General features: G+C 33.3%; 3 protein-coding genes across 3 annotated transcripts in view; 2 read left to right on the top strand and 1 right to left on the bottom strand.

Moving 5' to 3' along the window:
• The first annotated feature begins 499 nt into the window (after positions 1-499).
• On the top strand, positions 500-5,177 carry LOC131844390 (uncharacterized). The gene is made up of 7 exons (XM_059193271.1): positions 500-734; positions 1,015-1,187; positions 1,896-2,073; positions 2,602-2,759; positions 4,028-4,199; positions 4,598-4,722; positions 5,020-5,177. Exons 1-7 carry the CDS (start codon positions 674-676, stop codon positions 5,143-5,145), a joined length of 993 nt encoding a protein of 330 aa, XP_059049254.1. The 5' UTR covers positions 500-673; the 3' UTR covers positions 5,146-5,177.
• Positions 5,178-6,436: 1,259 nt separating this feature from the next.
• On the bottom strand, positions 6,437-18,787 carry LOC131844398 (dolichyl-diphosphooligosaccharide--protein glycosyltransferase subunit STT3A). The gene is made up of 12 exons (XM_059193280.1): positions 18,558-18,787; positions 17,923-18,090; positions 17,175-17,335; positions 16,244-16,441; positions 14,027-14,218; positions 12,423-12,576; positions 11,985-12,223; positions 10,922-11,086; positions 10,079-10,267; positions 9,414-9,633; positions 8,575-8,763; positions 6,437-8,124 (listed from the first exon to the last, which is right to left on the bottom strand). Exons 1-12 carry the CDS (start codon positions 18,658-18,660, stop codon positions 7,979-7,981), a joined length of 2,124 nt encoding a protein of 707 aa, XP_059049263.1. The 5' UTR covers positions 18,661-18,787; the 3' UTR covers positions 6,437-7,978.
• Positions 18,788-19,286: 499 nt separating this feature from the next.
• The window catches only part of LOC131844254 (anoctamin-1-like), a 40,058-nt gene continuing 33,231 nt past the window's right edge, over positions 19,287-26,113 (top strand). The window contains exon 1 of the mRNA XM_059193088.1: positions 19,287-19,724. Coding sequence (XP_059049071.1) covers positions 19,494-19,724 — 231 coding nt within the window. The 5' untranslated portion in view covers positions 19,287-19,493. The remainder of the gene's footprint in view (positions 19,725-26,113) is intronic.

The raw sequence follows: 26,113 nt of genomic DNA, 5'->3' as shown, positions 1-26,113 counted from the left end.
GGTAGGTTACATTGTTTCTATTATCTGTAATGTTGTGGATTATAAATACTGTTCAAATAAATTTACATTTATCAGTTTTATGCCTTTCCATAGTGCTCCCTTTTTACTTTAGTATATATTTATTTTTGTGGTAAGAACGAGACGATTACAAATTACTTGGTAGACACCGGTTGTAAATTTATATCCAAATAGATATTTGTTATAAGTTGTGATTATTTAATGCCAACAAGCAAGTTTTTTTATTTTTCATACAACGATAAATATTCTGAAGTGTAGTAAACTCTACGTACTCTCCAGGCTGTATGGTCCTGTGCCTTTGCCTATCCTGGATAAAATATTCTACTACTGTATTCTCTATATGTCAATCACTGCACAGAGTACGTATTTAAAGCCCGTAGCTGATGTCTTAATGTCAATCGTGATTGACTTCACTGTTTAATGTTGAAACTGTCCGTCAATTTGAAAATGTTTACGACTAGAACAACCGTTTTTGTTCAAAAGTTGTGTCTACAAATATTTTATCACTTGTTTTTTAAAGTATTATGTTCCTTGTAGAAATTAGAATTACATGTTAATAAACATTTGCTCAGTGTTTTTGTTTACAACTAGAAAAACAAAACTATAAACAGAAGATTGGTACAATTCGCGCAATTTATAAATACGTTAAATCAACATGGTTATCAAGAAAACTATAAAAAAACAACAGAAAATTACGAAAATATTCCGGAAAGGATGTACGTATGTAAAGTACAATTCTTAAAGTATCATTGTTTATTAGATTCATTACATTTTTTTATTATTTTTTTGCCGTTATCTTTACCGTGTCTCTGTACAGGCTTATTTTGACTACATTATTTATTATTAACCATTTCGTATATAGATACATAATACACAAGATAGTCACGGCTTACCATCACGTGGGCCCACAGCTTCTTCGCTATTTCAAAATAAAAAAAATAGTAACAACATTTGAGATATAGATTAACTAGTAATCTACTTGATTTTTACCATTAGTATCGGTACCAAAGCAGGCTGATGACTGTGAAGAGGATAGAGAAGAAGTTTCAAAATTGGAACAGAAGCTCAAAGAGAAACAGGATGAACTATTCCAGCTACAAAGAAACAGCTATAGATGTAAAGCATTATCACCAACAGAGAGCAAATCAGAGCCATTTGTCAGACCTCAGGTATATAGTGTTAAATTAATTAAAGGAATTATTATAGAGATAATAATAAATAATTAAGGTGAAGGGTCAATAATGTGGATTAATAAACCCATTGCTAGCAGTGTACCATGTCAGGTTGACCTCCATGTGGTTGCTCCTGGAAACCATAGTGATAAATTCATGGTAAATTTACCACTATGAGGTAACTGACCTGACCTCATGCTCCACCTCTGCCTGCCAATGTGTACCGTTAGTGTAGGCGTGAGCACTATTGCATTCTCTTCCATAAAAAAAATAATAAATAACCATAATCCTGGTTATTTATTAATTACCAATATTTTGATGTTATGTATCTTTCATTCAGCATAACTTTTTGTAAAGCAATCTACATGAAAGTTATAATTGTCATTAAGAAAGGATTTTTTAAGTAGTAAGTATTTAAAAAAGTAAATATATATATTATACACCCATCCCGACTTTTCATGAGTGTACATGTATTAGCCACATATATTCCTCTTGAATCACCATCTATTATTGAAAGCTACATTAAAATCCATTGCATAGTTTAAAAGATCTAAGTGAACAGATAGCAGAAGCAACTTTATTTTATATTATGTAAAGATTATTACTATATGTCTAAGTAATACTTTTGGAATATGTACTTTCAGATTTGAAATTTGTCAGAACTACTTTTTAATGTTAAGTATATGTTCTGTTTTATTTGTACAGAAAATAATTCTCACTAACTCGGTGACAAGCCTAAAAAGAGATCTAGAACTGATGTCAATGTTATCCAGCATGGAGGTGCAGTCATATGCGGCTAAAGACCATTGCAGTATTGTCTACCACATGCAACATGATGCAGAAAATGAAATAAAACATGGTTTGAGGATTGAAACAAACTCTGGTAATTAATTTAGTAATTTTGTTAATTTATTTAGTTAATTATATATACCAATTATAAATTAACACATACACAATATAAAACACCCAGTACTTATAAAAACACCTTTTCCCATCTTCCTTATTAAATATTGTCTAATGAAAATATCTATATTAATTTTCTTTCCTGTAATTTACCAACCAATCCGATCCGAAAAAATCTTTGAAGGTATATAAAGAATTGAGTCTGATGTATCATAGACTACAACTTTCTTCTCAGAATGGGCGTAAAATGCCAAAACTTCCTTAGATTTTCAACTATATCGTGACTCGCACGTCGGAAAGTTAAGCTTAATGCACATCTGCATGTCTATGAACCTCAAATCATCTTTACAACTGTGGTTATTGTCACGAACGAATAAAGTAAACCTACTAACTATTGTATGATCGTGTATACTATCAAATGTTGTAAAAAATAGAAAATTAAAATAATCTTATTATTCTAAATTATTCTGTTAGCATTTATAATATTTTTATTTCACTCTTGTTACAGGTAAAAATGAAGTATCAAAATTTTCACTCCCCCTCGGTTTTAATTATGATGGGGTGATGGAAGATTTTGACAATATTATGATGCCTGACTGCCTCGGTGCTATCAGGAAGGCTCTTGTCGCATATTATGATAGACTCGAGCAGTATGACGCACTTAAGGTTTGTATTATACATTTATGTATACATAGTACATAGTTGGAACATTTTTTATATTTGTTTCAAATAGTAGAACTGAATATAAATAAATATAAAAACTACTTACTTATTTAATGTATGACAATGGTATTATACATGCGCCTGTGCTAACGGTTTACGCTGCCAGGGCACCAGTGGAGGACGATAAGATGAACGGTCAGGTTAGTTAGGTCATTGTGACAAATTCAGAAGGTATTTATCGCGACGGTTTCCATGGGGAACCGCGTGGAGATCAGTCTGACATAGTACATTGCTAGCAATGGGGTCATTAGTCGACATTACTAACAATCCCCTTCCCCCAATAGTGTATTTTAGGATGTACATAAAGCTGGCGGCGCGGCAGCAGCAGCGGGAACGGGAAGCAGCTATAACTTGTTTATAAAATAGTATGGCCGGGTAAATGAGGTCAGATTTCTTGTATATTCTATAGAGCTAGTACTTTGTCATACATACTATTATTATAATACTGCTGCTGTTCCCGCGACTTCATCCGCGTGGAATTTAACTCTATTTTACTAAAATAAAAGATTTTTTCTAAAATAAATGTAGCGTAGGTGATTCCTAATTACATCAGTTACCTGCCAAAAAAAGTCCCGTCAAAATCGGTCCAGCCATTTCAGAGATTAGCCGGAACAAACAGACCGACAAAAAATATAAAAAATGTTTTTTGGTATATGTAACGTATACATATTCATATGCAAGTAGTAGAAAACTGTTATTTCAATATTACAAACAGACACTCCAATTTTATTCATATGTATTGACTGTCATACATGTACTTATTATATGATAGGATATTATTTATTACAATATCATATCTGTAATTATTATACGATAGGAAGATATTTAATTTACTGAAATCTTCTCTCAGTAAATAAAAAGGTTAATACAAAGCAAATAAATCAGTGCAACTTCACGGTCACACATACACTAATTGACTGACGGCCTCGGTGGTCTAACGGTTTAGCACACCGCTTTACCTCCGATCGCGAGTTCGGTTGCTCGCACGATACAAATATTTGTTATTCATGAGTAGGGTTATTTGTATTGGTCTGAGTACTCTGAGTATATTCTAAAAAAATATCTTTCTATTTATATCAGTTGTCTAGTACCCATATCACAAACACTGCATACTGATGGCGCTGTGTTAATTGTCCAGGGTTATTTATTATTTATTTATTTGGTAAGTAATGAATGTTAATACATTGTTCAAGTTAATATATCATTTACAGAGGTTGTTGACTGTAGAGGCTGAACTTTTCAAGAAATTAGATGGATCCCACATTGAGATAACATTTTTAGTAAAGAGTGATGAAGAAGAGGATGAACAAATAAGTGTAGTACTCATGTTGGATTATAGAGTCTATGACATTAGACCGAAAACTTTCAACATCAGGGAAATTGGTATGTAGGTATTATATCTATAAATAGTATATCTTTGCTTACTTCTTTTACACTAAGCAACGGAATTTGAGACGGTTTTGTTTATAATTTCGATTTCTTCCAAGACATTTAATAGAAACATGTTATACATACATTTTTTTTAACATGTGGGAAAATCTTCAAAAGACCTTCATTCACCCCGCTGGAAGGATGGCGGGGTATATGTGGGATTTTTATCCACTAAATACCACACGATGTACCTGCAAGCGCCTATGCCAGAGCTGGGGGTTTCGCATGTGCATTCCACCCCGGCTCCGACGGCATGTTATATAACCTCCTCTAAAAAGAAAAGTATTCCAAATCCTTTTGAAGATAAATTATAAATTCGAAATAATTTGCTACTAAAAATTAAACTACAGATTTACCAGACGGCGCAGCTGACGCGTTGAAGGAACAGTGTATGGTTTTTAAACGAAAACCTTTGAGGAAGGCCTTTAAAGAGGCGTTTCTTGATGGCGTTGGACAATACAAATTAGTACGACAGGTTAGTTAGAAAAAAAGTAAATTTAAAATATACTACTTAAAATGACCACACTGCAGTTTGAATATCTTTATGTGGTTTTAGAAAACATTGCTGTTGAGTTGGATTATATTATTAGTTTGAACTGATAATGTGAACCATCTTTAATTCGTAATTAGTTTGCTATAGCTACTAAATACTGTGACTTTTATGAATGTATTAATACATTTTAAAAATGTATGTGTAGTCTGTCTATACTAACCCTTCTATGTTTCTGGACACTCTTGTCTATACTAACCCTTCTATAATGTTTCTGGACAGGTATGTACGGCTCCTGAAGGTCCCCGACACGCTCACAAACGTCGTCCGCAGACACACTACAACAACGACGACACATTCCGCCCTGAAGAGTGTTCGGATCACAGCGACGACGATGACAACAAATGACGGGTTTTCCATTATTAAACGATTTAAAATTATACTATATACTATTTTTATTGAACATTATTACTTAATTATTGACTTGCTACTTAACTATTTCTTTATATAGTCCGACAGAAAAATAATACGATCAGCCGAGACGCACTTTTCCATAATTATCCACAAAAAACAATAACTTACAACTTACTACAAGGAATAATTCTCATTTGAAAAATTGCCAACCATACAGCTTTGTAACTCTAACCTCTTATACAATATAAAATTGCGTTATGAAGGTCTGTGTGGCATGTCATATGTAAAGGTTTAAGGTAGTTGGAAAAAACGGCCGGCACTTATCGATATTGACATTTTTAGCTCGTGTCAGCGGCTAGTGCAAACTAGTCGAAATGTCGAAAGAGGTAAATATCTTTATTTACAATTAAATTATTTGTGTTAAAATCGGATTAACTACATATATTACTAATGTCATCCCAACATAATATTTTAATTAATATACATAAGATTTTATTTTACTAAACTAACGTTCAGGCTTCGAAAAAGGAACAATAAAAAAATAGTTATATAATTATAAACTTTATTTAGAATAAAAATAAAAAATGAATTTATACAACTCTCATTGCCTACACAAGTACTCACATTGCAACTGGTATCAATATGGTAGTGTCACTGACTAAAATATACACATAGGAAGATGTTTTGAGAAACTATTTTGTGCGCTTATTTTACATATACTTACAATATCAATAGAGGTAGTCTTTATAAGTGAATCGCACTACGTCACTTCTACTCTATTTAAATGCACTTTTAGAATACAAATTAAACATTTCAGTCTACTTGTCTTAATATGCGCATTACATTCCTGTGCACGCATTTTTCAACTCATTATTTTTTGTGACTATTGTTATATTTAAAATATATGTAAATTATATATCTATCCATTCTCTATATTAAACTGTAAGGAAAAATGTAAACGACTTTAATATATGTATAATTAATATAAATAAAATATATTACCGTAGCATATGACATTTGACTATCCCATGGGATTGGGATTACACTTGTGACCATTTGTCTGACTTCAAATTGTTAAAAATAGACCTATTAGATGTCAAATAAAATTAAACCGTTTACATGTTCTTTCACAGTTGTTTTTAATTAGCTGTCAATAGAAATGCAAGTGATTAAAATAATCACATTGAGCTTCTAATTATACTAATTAACACTTATTAATAAGTGTTAATATTTTTACAATATATATCAGTTTCATTACATTATGCTTATTTTGGTTTCATTACACAGACATAGGCGATTTTTATAGTTTTCTGCCGAATTGGAACAGAATTCATATTCATAGAATTTTATTCAATAGTGTTGTATTATTACCCAAATAATGGGATAAAAGCAAAGGATCTACTATAAACATTGTATTGCAACAGGAAACATTATTATCGCTCTTCAGTATTGGTCTGTGTAGGTGTTTAAAAGAACAAAAGTTGAATAAAATTAAATATTTGTGACGTAAATAATAAAAATGGTAAAAAATAGTTTAACTAACATTGCAAACGATATTAATAAATCATTAACAATTGCTGGTGGCAATTTTTTCTTAAGAGAGCACTATTTGTGACGTGTTACTATATTTTCATATAAAAAACAACAGTATTACTTATTACGAACATTAATTTAAATAATTATTTGGTATACTGGTTTTACACTATTACCAATTCCAACAAGCTTTGAGCATTCAATTTAAAAATAAATTTTATTCATATAAGACACTTTAGTTTCGGAAATTTATTTTATATGTGTTAATGTTGGTAATTGTATATAAAGAGATATGCAAGATTAGGCAAGCTATACCTAATATGCTTTCCACATATGCATTAGCGCTTATAGGCAGTTTCCGCATTTGGTAACGGTATACAACCAGGATATAAGAAAATTGTAAACATTGCACATACAAAATGGTTCTACAAAATTTGTGACACGTATTTAATGACACCTTTAACACTCGCATAAATTCGCAAATATAAAATTATAAACATGTGTGTTCATAGCACATTAAAATGGAAGAATAAAGTACATATATATTATATTAAATAAACGGCTTAGGGAGTTAATACATTATCAAATATATAGATAAGAATTATGTACATTTTTTATAAATAAATATTAAAAACAATAAAAATTTGTCTCACTAGGTTATGTATAACACACGGCAAATAAAATTATGACATTAAAATGACATCATTAGGTTTTTAAATTGACATAACTATAATTTCGTATATGGGATAGTGTAATAACCCCTAAGAAACTACAAGGCATGTTGGGATATATCCATAAAATACGCAATTAATTTAATCTACACTCGAAGATTTGCTAGTTAATATTCTGTATATATCTTTATGTTAAATCACCTAAGAGGTTTGCTGAAAGAAAATACAGATTATACAAAATATTTAATATTCTAATTCCACTAAGTTGTACCGCGTAAATGAAGTTTCATGTGCGGAGGACAATCTGTATTTTATATCTATTAGATTCAAAATTTCTATAATTTAATTTATTGAGTACCAAATGTTCTGGAATCACTTGTAGTTTTTGTATGAAAGAGTAACAATTAAATATCCATTCATCTTCACAAACTTCCGCGTTTACAGTATTCCTAATAACATTATAATTTACAATATTATTAAATTTATAATATTAATAGGATACGATTTCGACCCACAATATACCTTAATGTACGTTTCTTTTAAATCCATACCACACAGAGATCCCACTTTATGCACTCCAGTCATGTTTTAATGTGTTATGAACTGAATTTACTGTTTATACCTCACACACCCCTGTTGGGCAATGATTTCACTTTGTAAATCCGAACGAGCCAGTGCTCGGTCGTGTATGCTTCCTCCAAAACGTCCAAATTGAAGTCTTTATTGCCGATCTCGGCGCCGCGGACGCGGTCGAATCCGGGTGGTCGTCCTATAGCACATTAAAGGATAATATTATTTTTTATCATATATTTTTTTCTACTTACATATAAATAGATATATATATATATATATATATATATATTTATAATTATAATCCCAGAGTAGTCAGAGGTATTGTGAACTGTCGAGAAACATAAAAAACATCAATATATGTATGTATCACCAGCTCACCCGCGCATCTTCTTCACGATCATAATTAGTTGACATTTATTATTACATCACGCCCAATTTACTTAATATGTTTATAAATTATAATCTAGTTTTATCAAACTAGACTTCATTAATTCTGTATTAAAGCGTTTTTAATAAACATACATAAAAACATATATATTTAAGAATGGAAAAAGCTAGCAGCATAGGTAATGTCAAAAATGTCTCTGGCATAAAAAAACAGATTATAATTTGTATGTGAAAAAAATAACAATGTCGGCGTGCTCACCTCCCTCCGTGTAGACGAGCCCGAACTTGTAGTAGCTCATCTTGTACATGAGGCAGTTGAGCAGCGTGGCGGAGCCGTCCGCGTCGACGCGGAACTCTCCGGCGGGCGTGTAGTAGTCTGCCTCGCGGATGTGCGCGCCGCGGTCAGTGCTGCCGCCGATCCTCACCATCCACAGGAACTTGTTGATGTCTGCCACCACAATAACGGTTACAATTGCTGGACGAACTATTCGAGCTGGCCAATTTAACCGTTAAAGAGCGAAGAAGATCGCGGTCTGCACTTGTTTCCCAAAATTGACAGGAGAGCGATAGCGCTCCCAAAATCAGTTGCCGTCTAGCGCTCCGAAGGAAAAATTAGATTTGGACAATTTTTTTGAAGAATTTGTATTTTTTTGGAAGTGTCTATTTTTAGTTATTTGATAGTAGTTAATTGCAGATTGATTTTGTTACATTTTCTCGACATATTATTGTAGTGGTGTTTAACAACCAGATTTCAATGTGTTACGATTTGCGCGACTATTGTGTAAATTTTATTAAGACTATAAACATAATCTTCACGTAAGTTTGATCAATATGTTGATTTCTCTTTCAACTTTGTCACATTATATAATAATAACAATATTTATGTCTCAAATAATAAACTATTACAATTGCTGCTTACAATAAAATTAAGAGATCTTAATCGAGACCAAACGGTCTTTAATTCACAGTGAGTGAGGGCAGTGAGTCCACCATTAATACAATAAAAATCAGCGACGACGATATACGATAGGCCATTGGTTACATCATTTCACAGGGGACCCGGGGGTCCCGCGTGTAAGTTGTAATTGTAAAACTTACCGTCAGACGAGTATCCAACCAGTCCACCGAATATGACAAGGACGTAGTCCACATCCAATTCTCGCATGATCTCGTACGCCTTATCCTCAGTGGATGCCATCGCTTGACCGACGCGTGATATATGTGTGTTGTTCCACGTGTTATTATCCACTATCACTGTACGATTCGCCATTGCTGTTATTTGATAGCCGTAGTCCCACCACGACATCACTTTTGCATCCTACAAACATAGCAGAATCATTTTATAATATTACTAATTTATTAATAAAACTTTGTACATTTCCGTGGGTAATTCTATCCTACACATTTCGTCCGGCTCGCGCGATCTTTCTCGTACTCTTTATCTACATTTACATGCACATTTTTTCCTGCGTGAAAGCAGATTTGCGCGTGATAGATCGTACGTGCAGCTAATAAGACATTTTTTTTACAATTCACACAGCGTCATCTATTCTAAAGCTAAGCAGAGCTTGTGTTATGAGTACTACACTACGGATACAAATACTTATATATTTTTTTATGAATAGATACATAGAACATTCAGATCGATACAAACAATCATACTCATGAATACGAATGTTTGCACCATGAGAGGCTTCGAATCCGCGAAGTCCTTTACACAATAAGGATTAAAAGTCCTTCGCTCGTCTAAAGTGAGAACTAACCTCAGCGGTGTTCATCTTGAGCCAGGTGTAGGCCTCGCGGAAGTCGTCGAAGATGATCCTGGCGCCGTCGTGTGCGCGCGCCGACAGCACGATGGACGGCGACGAGTACGCCTCTGACGTCACCCACGTGCAGTGGAACACGTACGACACCAGCAGGCAGCCCAGCACGCACACGAACACCGCGCCCACCTGTTACACGAGCACTGCACATTATACTTTATAACCTATAGACAATTGCTCAGGAGCATAAATTACACGCGCCAAGGAATGAACGAGGCTGACCACACAGGTACTCCGCGCTTTCCTACTCATTATAACACACGCAGCCGGGGAGGAACTTGTTAATACTGATCAGGTCGATCTACCTCCACACAGCCTTTACGCAATTTCACTAGGGGTTAACTGACAGATCAAAAGAAGTAGGTACATATAGTATGGGAGCGTAATCCACATGACAATTTTACGCTTTACAACACATACTTAGTGCGATACGACGCGCCAATAGAAAAACAGCGTAAGTCATCATTTTTGTATGGAATATCTTACTTAACTGCCTACGTAATATGTTATACTTTAAAACTTTAAAAACAATTAAAGAATGTCGTGACTAAACAATTTAAGTGAAGTAATAATAAATCTGTTTCCTGATATGAAGAATTATTTCATTTGGTTGGCTACGTAGCCAATTAATTACCTTTGTTTATATGTGTTGAAAAAGATGACAAGAGGAGTATGTTTGCGTATTGGCGATAGTGATTTTCTAAGTACATAATTTCGTATCATTATATTTCTGTTTACTTCTTTTTTTACGGTCCTAACAGTTGTAATAAAAATATTTCATACCTCAGAACGGAAGACGAGATTATTTTCATGTTTCTTCTTTTTCTCGTGCTTCTCAACTTTCGGCTCAATATCTTTCACGTGCAAACTGAGCAGACTGGATGCCGCCACACCCGACACTATGCACATCACCGGAGCCAGTACCAGCATCAGACGGACCATCACGCCCTGCACAATACGAACATTACAGAGGTCTGAGTATATTGGTTATACGTTGATGAAGTTATAGGATGTATGAAAATATCAGCGATCAAAGTGTAATTGGTCACAGCGCGGAGTCAACGGAGAGTTGCTCGACATTGTCATCAACACGCTCAAGCTTCGATTGTCATCATAATATATAAGAATAGAATGATCAAAACGACGGTTTCAGTGGTCTAGCGGTAAAGTACACCACTTTACTTCCAATGGTTCGATTCCTCGCACGGTACAAACTATTCATGAGTGTGATTGTTTGTATGGGTCTGGTGTTTTCTATGTATAATTTGACGGCTTTAGTGTCTAGCAATTTAGCACACCATTTTATTTCCTGTTGGAAACTCCAACAAAAATAGGTACTAAAACGTCCTCAATAATTTACTTCATAATATTTAAATATATGAAGTGTTTTATAATTATTTACAACGAATACACCTTGTTGAGATTCACACATGGTCACTTATTCGACACCTCTCACAGTACAAACATTTGTAATCTTGAGAAAGATTGTTTGTATCAGTCTGGGTGTTTTCTATTATATTTTATTAGTATTTATATCACTTGTCTAGTACCCATAAAGCAAACTCTACATAGCGTGTAAAGTGTCTGGCATGGCTGTGAACGCTTCGTGAGTTCCTTCAAAAATAAATTCTATATAACCATTTAATTCATAAGTTAAACAGCTTCTTTTTTTATATTAACAAACATGACATGATTAATGGGTGGCTCCTAAGTTTCTTTAAAGATATATGTAGTATATTTTTTGAACCTCAAAATCTTTTTTAAATATTAATATGAGGTGGTTAATGAATGAACCCTAAACATTAGATGATTATTGAAACATCAAATTAATGAAACAAATACTTACAGCAAAATATATACTGAGAACTCCGTAGAGTATGATGAATATGTTAGCATCTGTCAACTTGCTGAAGCAGAAGTACAGTCCCGCGGGGAACAGGAACACGAGGACTTGCAGGTCAAAGTAGAAGGACGACCACGACGTCGGCTGGTGCTCCGATACGGACGCTATGATGGGGATGTGGTTCTTGGCGTACGATGGATCCAGTAGTGAGTAGAATCTTCCAGTCCATGGTGATATTTTTCCTGTAAATCATCACACAGTCATTGTTTTGATGTTACAAAGGTGAAATTAGATTGTCTCTTTAAGATATTAGTATATAGGTGTTCTCACCTACATACATTATATTAGATATAACGAAAAATGCAAGCAAAAAAACGTAGAACGAGAACGGGCCTCCATTCTGCACAATCCAAAAATTACCAGAAAGCAGAAGGAACTTACCAGTAATTGTGAGTGCAAGCACGGCGCTACCGAGAGTGGCGAGCAACGAGAACAGCAACGCGCGGAATAGCAGTTCGAAGTTTGCTGGCGACAGTCTAGCGCGAAGGTATTGAGTGAACGCCACCAGCTGGCACAGACCGAATGTGCCCAATGCCTGCGCACACACAAACACACATTATCATTAAACATAGTGTTAGTGTCAACTACAACCGTTCGCAAGCGTGCCCGCTAAATCAGACTTCAGTGACTACAACGCCATCTACTTTCTCAGTGAGATATATTTTAATTTGTTATTATTTTAATTGACTGTACTAAGTGGGACTGGTCATCCGCAGACAGAGTGAGCCCGGTATCAAATCCGGAAGCAACAGCCCTCGGGGATAAAATATCTTCATCTAAATTAACATAAGCTAGGGACATAATTTGATAAAAATATTTATAATTAAACTTAATCAAGCTTAAGAAATATTGGTTACTTAATTAGTTGGATTAAGTTTATTTCATTACACCGACTTTGTGTGTAATTCCTAGAAATGGAAATGCATATACGTATGCATTCTTCTCAATTGGATCTATATACCGAACTGGACGGTAGGGAAAAAATTATAATGTAAAAATTTGTCGTTAATAAGTGGCTAAAATGTCCTACATGAATAAATTATTTTGAATTTGAATATAGATGATGGACGCTACATCCCAACAGGTGGTCCATGAATTTCTCTGTCATTGCAAACACAAAAAAATACACTATCGCGATGACCTAAAGCCTAAAATTGCAACAAAGGTCGTTATCAAGTAATTCGCTTATCTACAATATGTAAAAAATAATTAATACACGCGGAGTTATCGAATGTTATGTTTTATAAATCACAAATATGAAACAACATTGGCCACGGTATTAGTGTTATGAAATTAAAAGATGGTAATATTTTTAGGTACACTAATATAATCGCTCACTGCAAATATCTTGAGTTTTGGAGTTATTTTCAAATATGTCTATCATCACGGTAGACCTGTACACCCAGTAGACAGGGAGAATAACATGCAATAGGCTTCTCCATTTAATAATAAAATCCTTTTCTTACTAATTATTTTTTGTTTTAGCACAAATCCTATTAGGTTGGTAGTTTTGCTTCATGTATTAATATAATAATGAATGATCCAAGTAACTTATGTATGAACTTAAGTCAATGGCACACAACTTCCTGCATACCCCTTTAAAGATCTGGTTGGGGGATAGAAAAAATAAAAATAAAACTATAACAAACTACAGCGTGGTGGTTATCACCTCACCACTGTCGCGTTATATATGATGTGATGAGGTGTCACTACTAAATAGGTATATGGTTTATTGTAGTATGTAAGTAGTGAGTATATTAGGGAAATAATTGTACTATTTATATATATTTATATGCTTTAGTAAGTTGTTTGGTAGAGTGCTACATGGCTAAATAAGTAACGCGTACATTTGTTGTGGAGTCGGAACGTAGACTGACTTTACATTTAACTTAAATCTATGTCACTGGAGACGTAATCTGATGGAAGGGTCTCAAGAGTTGACAGAAATATTACAAGTATGGCCAGAAAACGATAATAAAACTTACCAACATATGTTCCGAGCTTTGAACAGGTTGAAAACCAACAAATGGTATCTGCATGGACAGGATGGTACCTACGCAGTAGAGCGTGCTGTAGGCGACGTACACGCGCACAGAGAACCGGCCAAGCAGCATCAGTGCGAGCACGTGGAGCGGCATCAAGTTGATGAGGAACACATACCCACCCCACGAGGACACCTGACAATATATGAAATGAATTAATTTTTTTTTTATTTAATTATGTATTTATTTCGTATACCCATCCAAATTATAAAGTATGTTAGTAAATTAAAACATATATCTTTCAATTCATATTTTAGCAACACGCAAGTTTCTTTTCGATCTTCTTCTGCCCAGTATGTGTACTGAATGAGTGGTAGAATAAAAATTAATGACTATTCAGTAAAGTAATGTATGCATATAAATAAAGTACATTTCTATTTTTATATATCTATGCCTAAGTCCAGATGCCCTAGGTCCGCAGCAGTGCAATAATATTCAGTGCCTCTGGAGTGGAGAATGAATAGACAATATTTGCTATATATAATTTTACTAACCACTAGTAATATTTGCTACAGTAAGCATTTATTCATGTAGAACATTTTTGCCACTTATTGTGTACTTGTATGAATAACTCAAAATCAAATTAGATAATAAAAAAATCTCAGATCTCTAATATCTTTGAGAGATTACTGTACAGTTTATTTGTTTAAATGAAATGAAAAGGCAGTGAATTTACAGAGTATGAAACAATTTCCAGTGGCTTTAACCTGTGTGATGTGACAGGTGTAACTTCAAGTATCTTGCCTCGATAAATCTGGCAGTATCCTCTCTATTTTATTTTATCTATCTATTTTCAATGACAATCCATATTGAAAGAAGATGTAACTATTTTTAAACAAATAAAGTCTAATCTGTTAAGCTAACTGACAACAACAATTTGCAATTAAAATGTATGAAAGAGCAAAAACCAACATGTAATAAAACAAATGTTGGTGAGAAACTTTCATCTAAATGTTCTATGATTAACATTTAGCTCACTGCAAACAATACAATGAACTAAGTTAAATTTATAACTTTTTTAAAGTTAATCAATATATATATATACATATATTATTATAACAGTGGAAACCCTATATAACGGCCTGACAGAGTCAATATGAAAATAAAATATATAGAGACAGATTATTATATCTGGATATAGGAATCATGTTTTGTAGTTCTATCATCATCATCTGCTTCTTCCTTATCCCATTTATTTGGCGTCGGCGTAATATGTTTTTCTCTTCCATTCATCCCTGTTCACAGCCATCTCGCTATTTACATCCTTTCTTACCATATCATCTTTCACACAGTTCATCCATCTCTTTGGCCTTCCCCTGCCCTTATGACCATCCACATTCATATGTAACACCTTCCTTAAAATATTATCTTGATTCATACATGTCTATACATATTGTGTAGTTCTATCAATGTCGTTATCTCTGATTTGTACTGTACATCTTTAAGAGATACATAACGACCACTCTGGGCCTTTATATCTCACAGAGCCTATTTACTCCTTTTAGTCATGCAGTGATTGTGACAGCTTATCTATATAAATAAGTATTATAAGACAATTGTGGGATAAATATAATTAAAGTATTTGTAGTTACCATCCATTCTAATATTATAAATATGATAATGTGTTTACTTGTCTGTTTATTTGGTTATTATTTTTCCCGAAAAACTACTCAACTGATACAAGTCAAATGTGACCTGAAGGTAATGGGATGAATATAATAATAATAATAATCTCAGGACAATTAATACAGCGCCATCTAGGCCCAAGTTAAGCTAGCTAAAGCTTGTGTTATAGGCACTAGACAACTGATACAAGTACATAGATTATTTTCGTAAATACATACATATTATACCTATGTATAATATGTATGTATTTACGAAAATGATTGTTTGTATTGGTCTGGGTGTTATCTATATAACACCCAGACCAATACAAACAATCATACTAATGAATATAAATGTTTGTGCCGTGCGAGGAATAGAACCCGCAACCATCGGAAGTAAGGTGGTGTGTTACACCACTAGGCCATTGAGGCTGTGAATGCGAATGGACATAAAGTTTCTTCATATTATGTTAAGTCTCTCCAACAGAATTAGTAAAAAAGTAAATAATGCAGTCACAATTTCAATGCTAGTTCTAATGCTAAATTCATCACTCACCATGTAGAAGTAAGCTAGAGCAGTCATGGTGGCCCAGAGTATGGTGCCAGTGTTGATAGCTTTAATCCAGAAGTAGTAGGTGAGTAACATGCAGAATATGGCTATTCCCTCATTGTCGTAACTGCCGGCGACCGATCGACTGATGTAACCAGGTACAATGGCGATCATTGCAGCTGCCACAAGTCCAGCACCTTCATCCTGAGAAATCAGAATTACATACATATTTCTTTTTTTATATACCGATAGCTGTATCAGCAACTTGGTCCGCTTGGAATTTAACATTATTTTTCTAAAATAATAGCAGCCTAAGTTACTCCTTATCAGCTACCTGCCAAAAAAAGTCCAGTCAAAATCGGTCCAGCCATTTCAGAGATTAGCCGGAACAAACAGACAGACAGACAGCAGACAAAAATTGTAAAAAATGTTACACCCTCATGTAATAATAACAACAACAAAATGTCACCTGTGCCAATGGAAAATCCTGGCAGGGCAATGTATTGTATTGTATTGTATGTTGGACTCCAGTCTTTGCAATTAGCTCTAGCTCTAGCTCTAGCTTAGTCTCTGCTCTTATCACTAGGACTAATTTAATCTTATTGCATATTTATATTTGACCCAAAAATTAGTGCTTGTTGGTAGTTTGTATTCACACGTTTCGACTTGTAAATGTAGACATACAAGGATTATTTAAAAGAGCAACACACAAGTTTCTTGCTCGTTCTTCTTGTGATGAGACAGCTTTCCGAACGAGTGGTAGATAAAAAACAAATTGTTATGACTATTCAAAAGTGCTTAAATTAAGTTTATTTGAATAAATGAATTTCTATTCTATTGCCTCTCTAGCAGGGCAATGTTATTCTACCTTTGTTCCTTTTCTCTAAACAAATTTCCCAAACTAAATTTAACACTAAATTAATTATACTGTACAAACCTTCAGCTCCTTGGTGAGCAAATAAGTAACAAGAGTGGTGAGAGAAGAGAAGAATGGCGCCAGGAACACACACACATTCCTGATGTCGATGGTGATGTTCAGGAACTGCATTATGTTGTACAATGTGGCGGAGGTCACCATCAGGCCAGGGTATATTGTTCCTATTCAAGAAGAGGACAACTTTGTATATAATTTAAACAAAATCATATGATTAGATGATAGTTGATAATATGTATGGGCCAATGCATATTGTATTGTTTTTTATTACAAAATAGTCAATGACATCAATATATTATAAATGTTAATGTTTGTTTCCTCTTGGACACTTTGTTGTAATATTAACATAACCTTTCCCTTGGGGATTAAAATACCCCCAAATGGGTTATTTTATTTAAAAGGATATTTTAGGGTTTGAATAAATTTGGTGGGCAAGTTGTTTCACAGATTATAAGTAAATTTTCTTGTATGATGTTGTGGGTAGAAACTACTAGTATTTATAATTTATATGAATCTGAGCTATAAATAAATCTTTAAGACTATTCACCAGTTGATGTAGGCCTGAGGAGAGTATGGGATTCTAATAGCATAAAAAACCACAAGCTATACAGAGGTACAGCTCTGTGGGGGGCTATTTCTAGAGTCTATTAGATTAGAGATTTGCTAATGAGATTTAGCATTCTACCGCAACAAAGATTTATCATTCAATAAATTCTGTTCAAAGAATTTTATTCAATCGTTAGGGACCTACCTCCAATAATACGCCCCAAGGGGTACCATGCTCGATCGTCAAACCAGTTATGAAACTTATAAAATCCCTCTTGTGTGAGAAATCTAGTTGTCCTGTAGTTGAAGTATGGATCAAACTCGTGGATGACACTTTCGAAACGTAGCACAGAAAACAATCGTGTCGCAAATGCTGAAATAGATAACAATATAAAAAACCTATACAGTGCTCTTATGGATTGACTGGATAATAATTTTATAGTGATAAGTACATTTTCCTATTCATTCTCTCTAATAATGATCACTATTATATTTCAAAATCAAGAAGGATTTTAGGTAAACATTCCAAAATAATATCACAATAAAGAAGAAATATCCTAAATATTAAAGAGAACATTTAACAGACAATGATAATAATTACACTTTACTTTTATAATAGACACGTCGGTTGAAGTATTTGTCCTAAAAACATAGTACTTAAATACGAAACTATATTTCTTTTGGCTGAAGTCAGCAGTTTATGCGGCGGTATCTTATCGGCAAAAACCACGTAAGTAGTTAATAAATGAAAAGTATTTAAAATAGTATTATTGTTGTTGGAATGCATAAACATTAGTTGAGCAGTACAAAAATAGGGAATTACTAAATGAAATAGCTTACATAGAATCGCTGCCATGGATAAAATAGCTAACTTTAGAAATGTTAGTTGTTTTTCGGACGAAAGATGAGGCAGTTTTGCCTTACTCTGCACGTCCGCCGTCATGTTGATTAAGTGTTTTCTATGCGATTTTATTTAATATTACATAAATAAAATTAGCAATAATTAAAATAATATAATATTATCCACCGGCAACCTATTGAGATCTTTAACACGGCGGTGAAATAGTAGAAAAGCAGATTAGGATTGACAGCTCATAAGCGGCGTGGCAAAGATTGTTGCTATTATATTTCTAAAAATATTCTAAATGCATGTTTGGTAGATAATATCTACTAAATTTAAAAGGCTTTCTTATGAGGCATATCGTTTTAAATTATACTTTACAAATGGTTTTATTGAATAAATAAAAAAAGTTAAAACTATAAGAAACATAATTTATTATTATTATTATTAGTCTTCTTCCAAGTAACTTATTTACACCACAGAAATTGTAGTGATAACTTGCTCAGTGTTCTCACTAAAATACTACTAATAATTAAAAAAAATGAGTCTGCGACTAGATAGTGCTACTTGTCATATATTTGTTTGACGTTAACTGATCTTCTTGAGTGCTTAACTGACAGCAAAATTTGACATTGCAAATTTTGCAAAAAGCACCCAAAATTCATTTAATCACCCACTTCATCTTCATCCATTCAATACTACTTTCTTATTTATCGGTACTACAGATTTATTTAATGTAATTGTAGGGTAACAATAAAATAAATTCCTTAGCCATCACTCTTATATCTCAGTGTAATACTGAAGGTTAAATAAGAATTTGGTAATTTCGGGTTCATCAGTGACTAATACCGTAACAACTTAGACGAGGCTACAAATTTAGTCGGATATGACTATGTGCTAAGTGCTGTGTGGTGTAGGAAAGTGCTAGGCGTGTGATGTCAGACGGCGACCCATCACTTGAAGAGGACGTGCCGAAGCCTCTGTTGGAGAAAGCAGAGGAGAATGTGTTTACGCCGAAGATAGCAACACCTATATATACTGGTGGCGTGAAGCTGCACCACAAGAGGTCAGACGCAGCAGAAACTGAGGCGTTCCTGAATGACTCTGATCGCAATGATCTCGCCTTCAGACAGTTATTTCAGGATGGAGATGCAGAATTTCAAGAGGTTAGTATATGTATTGTCACACTTATATAAACCCAATATGTTGTAACAATTAGTATATGTCAAGATGTTTGTTACTGTTTCATGTGAAAGCTATTCAACAAAGTAACATTAAATTTGGTACACAGATATTTTTTTACCAGAAATCTCACTGCAATGTTACACCGTTCTAGTTCTAATGAGAAATGTATAAATATTTTTCTTATGTATAAAAAAAAATTATGTTTGTTTGTCTCCCTAAAACTTGAAAATGGTTAAGCCAAATTGGCTAATTTTTGTTTTAAAATATTTGTGAACTCCAAGGAAGGTTTACTTAGTAAGAAAATATGAAGAAATTCCATAGAAAGAAGTAAAAAGGATAATTTTATTTTCACATACAAATTGTTCTTATGTTTCAAACAGTTATTGAACTTTGACACTATTCAATTCTGAGGCGGAATGAAGTTCACGGGTCAGCTAGTTGTATATATAGAAAATTAAAATATATTTAATTTAATGCATCAAAAAGAATATGCCATTTAGATATGGTATTCAGTAATAAGTTCGTCATCACACTGTCATTTAAAAATGGATTATTATGTTTATGTCTTTGTATAGATGATTTGGGAGAAACCATATTTATTATCCCCTATCTGGCTAGTTAGCTCTGCTATAGTATATCAATAGACAATGACATTGTACTCAATAAATAATAAAATCTTTATTTTGACCAGATATGTGTACAATATTATAGAAATGAAAATGAAAGAATGACATTCATAGAAATATATGTATAGATTGTAAAATACAGTTTCTGTATATCTTTGTCACAAAATTTTGTAAAAACAAACATTTTGTATTTTGTTTTTATTAAATACACTTCTTTTATCTACTTACATACTTAGGTAAAGTTTCCTTGTGCCTATTCACTTCTGTATTTAGCTTTTAGTGAGTCATAATATTGTATTCACATACCTATGTTATCTCAACTCAATTTATTTGTACACAACATTAGAGTTGGAGTTTAACTAGCATCCCAATATTTTAGTAATATTGTGAATCCAAGATATGTCTAGTCATGAATGTTTACTGTATGAATACAGATATTTCGGATTTACATCCTCTACAGCAGTGTTTCCCAAAGGAGCCCACTCTCCACCGAAGGTCTATTTGATTGTTAAGGGGTGCAATTGTAAAATGGGCTGTTTATTAAAATGATAGGGAATGTAAATTTTATTTTTTTACTATGTTTTGAAAAATTAGTGACTGTTTCAATTAGCAATTTCCTAGTGATATCTTCCTCAAATCTATTATTTAAGTTTCTTAAGTGAATAATGAAATTTTTTATTATTTATAATGGCTAATGGTTCTAAAAAGGTTGGGAAACACTGCTCAACGGATGCTTATAATAAGTCAAATATATATTATAATAGGCATATTTTACTTCCTCAATATCCACAGTTTTTTCTGGATTACACTGTGGCACCCATGACAAGTGTGATAATGCATACAACTCCTATTTTATCAAATACCTCCTACTTTAAAATTTGGTATATTTCAACAACTAAATAGGCAGTTCTTGAATATATGGTACTGGTAATATCAGTGTACAGGGGTGGAAGAGGACTGCCAGTAATGGAGATTAGTGACTCCATTGCTACTAACAATGTATCATGGCAGGTCAATTTCCACATGGTTTCATGGAAATCATTGTGTTTAATTCTTGTTGATTTGTCACAATGAGTTCACTGGCATAACCTCATGCTTATCCTCCTACCCCTTATACTACTAGTACCCCACCAGCATATTCTGTTAGCACAGTCGAGGGCACTATTCTTTGGTTGTGTATTAATGATATCAGTGTCATGCTGATCATCTGGATGAATGGTGGTCTTTCACCATGCGTTTTTCTGGAAACTTTTTGCGACATACAACTACATTTCGGTATAATCTTCCAGCTATAGTATTTTCGAACAGATATGATATTGAAACTTTAAAAAAAAGAGATACATATTTAAAATGCGGGCAGCACATTTGCAACGCAATTTTCCTGATGTTACGTGTGCTCATGGGCAGCAGTAAACACTTGAGGTGAGCTGCAAGATCATTTGCCCTTTTATCTTTTTTCTATGTATATTATGAAAGTATTTTTAAAAAATCGCAATATTTATATCACTAAAGTACTAGATCTATAACTTGGGGGAGCCCTTTGTTCAACAGTGGATGTCTACCGGGCTAAAATGATGATGAGATTTATAATACAGGTTCTATTTAACTTGTGACTAGATGACCATTTGTTAATTGTCCATAGATAATATTACTATTAATTCGGTCTAAATATATGTATATTCTTTGCATTTGCAGTCCCTTATTTTTTGTTGGCCATATACAACTTATTATTACTATTATTCTTGTGATAATAATGAGGGAAAACCATGTCATTGTTAAAACCGGCTTCTTAGCGGCGTGTCTCTTAAGTGATTATTATTGTTACTTTATATGTACGTACTACCTACAGACCTCATTCACACGAGCGTTACTTTTCTTTACGACTAGTATTTTTATATTGTTTTGGTTCTGCTTAATACCCGGTAAACGCTACCCGATAGATGAAGTGTCTTTATTTCATACTCACCCTTTCATATACACTGGTACCCAGTTTTTCAGTCATCCTCTAATAAAACCTACTAGCCGCTACTAAAAACTACTTTTTTAAAAAATTAGAATATATTTCTAGTTTCGTACTTAAGTAAATGAGGCTGTAGCTGAAGATAACTGACGGCTTCGGTGGTCTAGCGGTCTAATACACCGCTTTACTTCCGATGGTCACGGGTTCGATTCCTCGCACGGTGCAAACATTTTTATTCATAAGTATGATTGTTTATGTAATCTGGATGTTTTCTATGTATATTATGTATGTATTTACAAAAAAATGTAAGTATTTATATCAGTTGTCTAGTACCCATAACACAAGCTCTACTTACCGTGGGACTAGATGGCCCTAGTTGATTGCCCAGGGTGTAGGATATATATATAATTAAATAAATATCTACGTAATAGACGATTTTGTACACAAATCTTTTTTTTTATTGTCAACTTATTTAGCGATGTCTGGACATACGCCTTAATCATCATTTGCTTAGCTTTGAATGGTCTATTAAGTATATAGTGGTCTTATAATTACTTAATACAAAAGTATAATACCATATCAACATGGAAGACATTGTTCGTTATATTTTCCTCTTTTATAGAGGTAATGTTATTTTACCTCAATGAAGCCTTATCTTGTTTCTCCTTTGAAGTTGGTTGAATCTAGACAAGATTCAAGAAAACTCAACGGAGAAAAATATGTACTTCTAAAATTTATTAATGTTAAATAGTTTTATTATACAAGTTTCTATGACGATGGCTGTTCTCAGTATATAAAAAAGTATTATATACTTACTGATTAAATGTAAATGAATATTTAATCAGTAGTGGGCCGTGGCTCGCATTATGAACTAAGCTTCCGTTGGATGATAAACATCTAACTAAATTGTACATTATAAAAAAAAACTGCTGTTTTCATGTGTTGATAGTTTTAAGTGGTTTAATTTAGTAATTGCAAGCGATAAAGGAGTTTTTTTATCATACTAGTTTAAACTAGAAATTAGTTCATCCATAAATTACGACACTCATTAAGAGACGAAGAGGGTTGGGAGGGGTCATAAATGTCGTGACGTCATATTTCGAAATTTATAATATCAATATTTTGGGTGGAATGGAGATTGAAAGTATCGTGTTAGGTACATTGCCAACAATTCATTAAATACCTCCACGCGGTTCCCCTGGAAACCATCATAATAAATTGTGAAATTGTCATGATGGGCAAACTGATCTGACCTCATATTCATCGTTTCCTCCTCCATTGGTGCCACGCCAGCGTAAACCGTTAGCGTAGGCGAGTACACTATTCCATTATGATAAAAAAAACAATAATTCTTTAAAAATAAACCCTATTTGGAATTTTTCATTTTTTTTAGTTTATACAGTTTCCTAAACATTTTATTTGCTCTTTTTTTTTTCGTTTGTTGTTTATATTGTATTTTTTACATTGCACTGAATAAAATATTTTTCTTTCTTTCTTTCTTTCTTTCTCCTTTCTTTCTTTCCGCAAACGACGTTCATACACACAGTTTACTTATTACCTATGTAGACATGTCGTAATTAAAGTGTTTATAATTTCTTCTCAGATTTTTTATGTAAGATCTTTATTATTCACAATTAGCCTTTATAATTATTGATACAGTCCATGTGATTCGCTGTTAATGGAGCGTTCTATAGGTGAGAGAATTTTAATAATTGGTTAAGGACTATTTGCGTTTATCAATTCTAAACAAAATAGATTGTTTTTCTTTTTTTATAATAGTATGTAATTAGAAAAAAATTATATATCATTATATATATATTAATAATATATTTTACCTGCTAAACGTATTTGAGTTTTTCTACGAGCTATTTTTTTAATTAGAAATAAGTTTACTTTTTTTAGATCTTTTTTTCAGGACTTTATTATTACTGTTGCCAGTATATAGTGTCTGTTTTTATATACAGCTATGTATGGAGACCTATTTTACTGACTAACTGTTTCTTATAGATTATATTATAGATTATAGTTAACTTATAGATTGGAGCTGTTGGTTTTTCCAAGTAAATAAAATGGAAGTGTCTGTCTCTTATTTCAAATTGACAGCTTTTCAATAAATGCATATTGAAGTATACTTAGGTATACGGTATTTACATAAAAAAAAGATGTCTGTCTCTCTGTTTGTTTGTTCTTGCTAATCTCAAAAATCAGCCGATTTTTACAGGACTTCACAACCAGGCACCTAAGGTTATAAGGAGTAACTTATGCTACTTTTATTTCAAATATTTTATTTATTTTAATTGTACCCGGACGAAGTTGCCGGTAACAGCTAGTATATAAATTAAAGGGAAAAACAACGTCCGGTGAAGCTGTAAAGGCCAGCTGCGGCCAACAGCATTAGAGTAGTCCGAAAAAAAAAGTGACAAACAGTCGTAACAAAATGGTTAACAGTAGGTTTTAGTTGCAATAAGTGCTTAAATTAAGTACTTGCATATCTTTTATATAACCAAAAAATATGATGCACTACAAGAAGTTAAAATTGTGTTTATCACAAGTACTATAACAACAATGGTTCTGACAAATTGGTGCATATAACGATGCGTTAATAAAGATAATGGAGTCGCTTATCCAGTTAAAGAGCATATTATTTTCAGTCTGGTTAGAACGAGAGTTCGTTCTAACCAGACTGATCAGATATCAGAGTTTCTTAAAGTTGGCGATGACGTTGGAGGTTTTTCTGCGTGATTCATCTTGATTGTCTCAGATATTATACCTTAAATATAAAATATTTCTATGATAGTTACCCTAACCAGTTCGTTTCAGTGGTTCGTCTATTGAGATAGGCTCCACCGTAGAAGCTGCGGAAGAATGCTCAACCGTACCTCCGGTAATAACGAGTAGACGTACATTTTGGGGTTTTACCCGGTAGGAGTCCGGCACTACCCGTTCGTTACCCCTGGAGCGGGAGGGTATCAATGACGCATTATTCAAGGTTTCTATGAGGGATTTCCCAAAAAGAAAAAACTAGTTTGTTTGTCTAGTTGAAACATTTGTATTTTGGTTATCTTCCTTAGTGCTGCGATTTTACGATGCACGACATCATTACGTAGTATAAAACAAAGGCACTGTCCCTGTCTGTCCGTCCCTACTTTAAAACTGCGCAACGGATTTTGAAGCGGTTGTTTTAATAGATAAAGTAATTCAAGAGGAAGGTTTATACATGTACACCCGGACGAAGCCGAGGCGAGTAGCTACTGTTTTTATAAAACTACACGATAAAAAACTATAAAGTCATCTTATTTTGGCCGTGATGGTTTCTACAGGAAATTCAAGTTGTTACATTAGAGAAGAGCACACTTTTCTAATATACTTTACTTCCTGTGGATTAACAAATGATCTCATTACTATAATAAGCGCAGAAATTATTGCGTAAACAAAAATGTTTTTTAAAAAACTTACAATCAATACTTTAATTACAAAACAAGATTTAGAATCTGTGGATTTGATGTACTGTCAAGTACACGTAAAAACGTCGCTCGGTATACATAATCTATTCCCAAGACATGTCTGCACACATTGGATTGATAAGCATAATGGCAAAGTAAGCATGGATGATACGTTTAAATTCTAGTGTTTATATTAATATATATACAGTATAATAAAATTATAAATGAACCATGTCTGTAAAAGTTTTTTTTTTATAAATTGATTATAATGGAGTTCATAATTGAAGTTCCCCCGTTTGAGTTAATGGTTTACCGTGGCGGGGCACCAGTGGAGAATGATA

This window comes from Achroia grisella, unplaced genomic scaffold, assembly GCF_030625045.1.
Source record: "Achroia grisella isolate CSIRO2021 unplaced genomic scaffold, CSIRO_AGI_Agris_v1 utg402, whole genome shotgun sequence".
NCBI lineage: Eukaryota > Metazoa > Arthropoda > Insecta > Lepidoptera > Pyralidae > Achroia > Achroia grisella.
The sequence above is the reverse complement of the archived record's forward strand: the minus strand, read 5'-3'. Positions and strand labels throughout refer to the sequence as shown.